Raw genomic sequence first — 6,865 nt, forward strand, 5'->3', positions numbered from 1 at the left:
CGACTCGCGTGTCACACTCGGAAACTCTCGGAGTAATTCGTCCCAATCGTGGGTGCGCGTGACGGCGAACAGCGGGGCGCTCGTGGAAACCGCGGAAGTCACTGCACAGGTGACTGTTCGTTTGTCGGTCGGGTCGACAAGGCGATGTCGCCGCACGTCGACAAGGAGGCCGAAATAATGAAGAAAATCGGCCCCGATGATGGCGCGCGAAACGTCGGCCATCTCGAACGTCCAGGTGAACGTTCGTGAGAGGCCGAGGTCGAGGTTGAGCGTCTTGGGCCCAAAGGTTTTTATATGCGTTCCGTTGGCAGCTGTGAGGCGGACGTCGGATGGTTGTCGTGAGCTGTGGTCGTGGGGCATGACCGAAATCTCGGCGCCCGTGTCAATAAGAAACAACCTACCGGAGCGGAGGTCGTTCACGTGTACCCGCGTATTTTTACTCACGGCATGCAGGGCGGGAGTCCTGTCCGTGACGCCTAGTTTTCCGCCAGCGCGGAGGTAACATGGTCCTGCGCCTTTGGCTTGAAATTACACGGCGGGCGGCAATTGCGAGCGCCGTTGCCGTATTTCTCGTGGTAGTAGCACGCCTGTGTTGGTTGCTGTGCGGCCCACTGCGTCGATGAGTGTTGTCGCTGCCGCGGGACGTCCTTCGACGAGTTGACAATCTTTGTCAGCGACTGGACTTGCTGAGACAGCGCTGACACCGCACTAGCCAAATCTGCCATTTGGTCCTTGGAGAAGGCGTCGACGGACTGGGGGCTCGACGCTTCCATTACTCTGTCCGCGCGAGAAGCTAAGGAGTCCAGAGGGGCGTCGAGGCTGGCGATGATGGCCATGACGTTGGACGGCAGCTTCTGTAACCAGAACTCTTTCAGGGCTTCCTCGCCGATACCGGCGGGCATGACGCTGCGCATGTCGCGGAGCAGTTGTGACGGCCTACGGTCGCCCATGCCCCCGGGTTTGACGATCTCTCGGAAGCGAACGGACTTGGGTAGACTGTAAGCGTCGATCAAACGTGAGCGAATTGCATCATACGACGCGGTTGGCCCGAGGAGATCACCGATGGTGCGGACGCCATCTTCGTCCAAAGCACCGATGACGAAATTCACGCGAGTACTGTCGGCGGTCAAGCGGTGGTTCGCGAACACGGATTCCGCGTGTATAAACCAAAAATCAGGCGATTGTTTCCAAAACGACGGGAGGCGTACGTTGGCGATCGCGTTGACGGAAACATCGTTTTGTTTTTGCTCCTCGATCATGGCGGCAAAACGGAACGAGCGGGTACCGGGCGAAATCAACTAACAACGGACGATGCGTATTTCGAAACTCGAGGTCACCAATGTAGCGGTCACGATGACGCGTGAGCGCTAACGCGAATAAATGAGCTCAATTAATATAAAAAGAGTAGATAATAACAAAAAGATTTATTTTGATTAACAAAAAAATGTAGTAAGCAGAAAAGCGCAGAAAGTTCTCGGACGTCTATACTCGGTGGCGTCGTTGAGAGAAGAGGTCGATGGCCGGAGGACGGTCCCGTTGCACGCTGTCGATGGTAGTGGGCGCTTGAGCGGTGTGACCAACCGTCTTCACGGGGCCTGCCGCCACCGGGGAGAAATTATGTGGTGGTGCGCCGCCACAAGCCCTATATATTCCCCACAATTTTTCTAATCACACAATTTTCCCACAGAACAATCGCATAGAACAATAATTGGTTAAATTTGTAAACAATTATTTTCCACAAAAGAAAAAACAGTTCTAGAAATAAATACAAAGACTACACAGTTTTATAATGATAATTTATTTGATTATTGACAATAATTTACATTTACAACCCAAAATAATGTCAAAAAAAAATCGAACATGGTTCGATCGATTTTTTAATTCAGTGTTTTGTTTCTGTATAAAAAATATTAGCATCGTAACCATTATCTCTAGCGCACTAATTACTTTCTAAATAGACTTTATTCAAATGTAAGAAAACTACTACCATCAAAGCACGTAGGTATATAATTTAATAGTCTTTAAACAGGTAGTTAACTATAGTTCAATATTTTTTATGAACTATTTTTTACTGTCATGTGTTTCTGCCATTTTCCAGTATTCGTATACATTTGTAACGACAGCCGCGTGTAGGTAATTTTCATATTTTCACTCGACAATGATCACAATCTATCTTTTTCCGGTTTCCAGAAAACGTTTGACCTCTTTGTATTCGAATCCGTCGTGGGCCGCCTGGTATTCGGTCCATCCGTTCATCTTGAAATATCTCAACTCTGCTTCTTTACTCCGGTCGAGTGGTTGTTTCGTTATCACCGACCTTATGATCGGATAAAGGGTGTCGTACGGATTTGTGTATGACCTTTGCGTGACTGTCCACAGACGGCTCATCAAAGCTAGCACACGGTCACGCTCCCTACGAGATACTTCCAGTGTCTTTTCGTCGTCCAGCTTGAAAGTGCAATACCTAAAAAAAAAAAAACGTGTAAAAACGCATATTTATTATTCTCAAATGGCGAAAAATAAAAACAAACCAATAAGAAACTTTCAACGTAGACAATTATTGAGGAAAAAAAAATATATGTTGTGGTACATATTTTTAGAGATAACCGTCCTTATTTCTATTGTATAAGTATGCATAACAGTATTAATAGGTATTACATAATACCAATGTGTTGTACATACAACAAAAAAAATCCTATAATATAAATTATAAGTATTGAGATATATATATATATTTTTTTTTAAGTACCTACACAAGAGTCTTCTTGACTAATAGTCCGTGGATAACTTTTTTTTTTTTTATAGAATAATAATTAGTCTGAAAATATTTTCCTCGAATGAAAATTATAATGTATACGACCTAGTATATATATAAGCTAAACTAAGTTGTTCACAAAAAGATTTTTGTCATAAATTTCAATGTAAAATAATTTATCGGGGTAACTTATAGTGAAGTGTTCATTTGGCAAAGGTAGGTAATAATAACTACATTAATTTATTATCTCAATAAAAAAATATCGTGTAAGTATTGTGCACGTATTAAATTCATCCGGATAAAGAACTGATGAAAAACGGGCCTTGATTTAACAAATCGAATAAAAGTCGGTACCTTATCATGTATTCCGTTAACATGAGAGATTTCTCGTAAGGATTTACAAGGCCGTCTGGATGTTGACAATAGCTCAATCTATTGATCTCGTCTGTGGGGATACATATCTTAGGTTTTGGGTCGAATTCGTTTCTTGTGCGGCTTAAAGACATGGTTAATTCACGGATTTTTCTATTTTTCAAGTTCAGATTTTTTTCCACGGCAAATGAATTAAATAATTATACCATTGTTATGCGTCAACTTGGAAACCAGTCAATAAAATTCATTGCTAATGGTTATAATGATTTATGTTCTATCGTACAACTATGCGGTTTTCCAGAAATCAATAGTTTATTTTTACTTTGATAAACACGTTAAAAATGATACCTACTATTGGGTTTATCGAGAATTACTTTGTTTGATGAAATAGAATAACACAAAGGGCATAGTGTTGCTATATAAAGGCCAAACAAGCTTTTTAGAACCGAGGTCAAAGAAAACAATTATTCATTGTTGGACCTTTCAAAAGTGGGATATTTAATTTGATCTGTGGCAATTTGTCTGTATAAATGGTAACTTCAATTCTCTCTAATGGCGGCGGCATGTGTACACTTAGCAATCTAGTTTATTCTATAAATCTGTGCATATACTAGCTTGTGTACGTAAAGTGAAGTAAACAGAACGACTAAGACTAGTGTCAAAAGACAAACACAAAAGTCCTCATCGTTAAACGATTGGTACAACATAAGCACGTTTTTTACCCTCTTTATTAAAATATGATTGTTTTTTTTTTTTCAAGCTAATGTTTTCATTATATTTAATGGTATTTGTTGTTTCCGGACACACTGACTTTAGTCACATTAAAACTACTATAGCCACCCCCCGGACCTAACCGTAATGGCCTGCTTAATTCACACCGTTCAAACGGTATACGCCGACACAATGAACGTCTAGGAGCCGTAATGGAAAAAACGCAAGAAACAACACACCGCATTTTGGAATACCGTATTTGCCGCCGCCTTTGGGAACTCATCTCATCCTTGCCGACTATCTCTAAATGGCTTCCGTTTCGGTGGAGTACGTACGCAAGTAACTAACATTAACGTTTATGTAGGCGTTATAAGATCGGTAAAGAAAGAGTTTGAAAATCTCACTGTTACACACAATCAAATCACACGGATATCAATACTATGATTTTGTTTCAATCTCTACTAGCACACGAGAATAATAATTAATGTCATTAACTTAAATAAAAAAAGTTAATAAAAAAAATATTAACATTCAAGGACTAGGGGCAATCTGACAAACTTAAAAATCCTTCTTTTGATATTTTGTGATACATTTTTTTTTTTTTAGTTATTTGTTTTACCAGCTTAAATGAGCTGTAACTTGATAAAAAAACTATTATAATTTTTGAAATATCAAATGAGTGATTATTATTTGTCATATTTCAGCTTAAAGTTTTTTTTTTTAAAAGTGTAAAATTATTTTATTAGTTTCCAAGTTGGAATATTTTTAAGAAAAAAATTCAAATTTTTCAACAAAAAAAAGGAAGCACTTAAAAGGTTAAGCTAGAGATTAAAAATGTTGGTGTTTCTTATTTGAATAGGCTACTTTTAATTGAGAGAGGTTAAGTAAAAAAAAAAATGTTGTCATTCACATTAGACAGGTAGCCTACTTTATATAGAAAAAACTGTTAAGCAAACTTATGGTTAAATATATAGTAAAGATATAAAATATACTTGAATCCTAAACCATAAAAATTATACACTTCTTGCGTAAGAAGTGTATAATTTTTATGGTTTAGGGTTCAAGTAGATTTTATATCTTTACCTTCTTTGTGTATTAAAATTAATTAATTTTAAAATCATAGTATCAGTGAAATTAGTTTATTTTATAAAAATGTAATATGCAACACAATTCTAATTAAAGTAAAATTCTTATTAAATTTGATGACATATTAAAAATTAAAATTTTTTTTTACAAGTAAAATTAACTTTACATAATAACACTACTTATTTTATTCGCTGCAATCATTTTTTTTTTTACAATTAAATATGGATAAGATATATAATAAAGTAAATCTACTAATTTTTTATAATATTACAACATTCAAGTGTCTGTAAGTCAGTTAAATCTTTAAGCAAACCTAAGATCATAGAAAATACTACATTTAACATACTTCGTAAAACATTATGACTATTATACCTTTATGTATAAACTATTTTTATAAACTGTGAATTTTTTTTTTTTTTTTTAATGTAACACCGTAGGCTGGGCACAATGAACAAAATCGAAAAAGCAATTTTGGTTTTAGATACTTAACGAACATTTTATAACATAAATTAGTATGAAATTAGTATTTGCTAAATAATAATTATTATATATTTAGGAATCAAAAGGGGTGGTTCATGTGTAGAAACATGGTTTAAAATATATTGATCAGATACAGAATAAATAGAAACGTTTGTCTTCTGGAAACTGTAATTACCAAATATTATTGATATTGTCTACCATTTTCATAGTGTACTTCAGCTATAGTGCCCAGTTTGTTAACGTGTACACGAAAAACCGTAACTCACCTCTTTTTCCATCATTATGATCAAAACAATTCTCAAAATCATCATTGATGTACAAAGAATGGCCGTCGCCTGTTTGTGGTATTTCACGATGACAATCGACAAGTAACTCATCGTTGACCGTTTCGATAATGATTCGATAACAATAAACCGTGGCCGTTGTCCGATAGATTTATGTGAATTGCACCAGTCGTATTTGAACGTAGTCAATTTCCACGTTGCTATGTTTGAGCGAATCAACATTCAACAGGTAATTGAAATATTTTTATTGCATTGATAACTACGGTATGCGGTTAACTATGGCAATACATTTTTATAGATAGGCGGTCAACACTAATTGTATCCTCTCTAATATTTAACTATCTATATTTTACTCACTATGACAACGGTTCTTCGACATCTGAGAAGACAGCTAACCTCAACACTGTCGGCAACTCAACTAAGACCCTAACACTATCCAGTGTGTCTGTAACTAATACCATCTATCTTTTGTCTTATGACAATATGCCGTTTAAAAGATGTCAAGCAACTGTTTTGATTTTGTCCATGATCAGCAACGTGTATTTGATATTACGGACAGGAGAAAATGATATTTTTTAAATCCTTATAGTACCTAATGCCATTGTAAACCCTTGCAGTAACTAAAGTGTTATTAGGTAAATGACACAGAACAAAATTGTATTTGAACAGCATCACATCATGATTATTTTAACTAGGTTCAACGCATGCATACTTATACCGAAGATGTGTCTGTATACATAGCGGATTTAATTTACTTATGATGTTTGCAAAAAATCTTTGACTACAACAATTAACAACAAGGCATCTTTGTACCAAATCAAAAATGATAGTTTTATTTTTGTTTTCACCAATTGGCTAAGCGCACACAGGTGGTAGATGATAATTGATAACTAAAAAATCACTGATAAACAATTATTACAAGATAACATACTTTTTGCAGTATGACCACTTTTAAAATATTGTGGCGGTCACGGTGACGCGTGAGCGCTTACACGAACAAATGAGCACAATTAATATAAAAAAAAAAAAAAATAATAAGAAAACGATTTATTACGATTAACAACAAAAATGTGTTTTTTTATTTGTGCGCGCAGAAAGATCTCGGACGTCTGCACTCGGTGGCGTCGTTGAGAGAAGAGGAAGATGGCCGGAGGCCGGTCCCGTTGCACGCTGTCGA

General features: G+C 37.0%; 1 protein-coding gene across 1 annotated transcript; it reads right to left on the reverse strand.

Annotated features, from left to right (window-relative positions):
* Nucleotides 1–476: 476 nt before the first annotated feature.
* On the reverse strand, nucleotides 477–1,610 carry LOC126842500 (uncharacterized). Its single transcript, XM_050579514.1, has one exon. It carries the CDS (start codon nucleotides 1,257–1,259, stop codon nucleotides 477–479), a length of 783 nt encoding a protein of 260 aa, XP_050435471.1. The 5' UTR covers nucleotides 1,260–1,610.
* Nucleotides 1,611–6,865: the final 5,255 nt, after the last annotated feature.

The sequence above is a fragment of the Adelges cooleyi genome, unplaced genomic scaffold, assembly GCF_023614345.1.
Source record: "Adelges cooleyi isolate 19-005CV unplaced genomic scaffold, UGA_ACOO_1.1 ACOO_flye_CR_arks_rails_tigmint_CR_PRNA_53, whole genome shotgun sequence".
Classification (NCBI taxonomy): domain Eukaryota; kingdom Metazoa; phylum Arthropoda; class Insecta; order Hemiptera; family Adelgidae; genus Adelges; species Adelges cooleyi.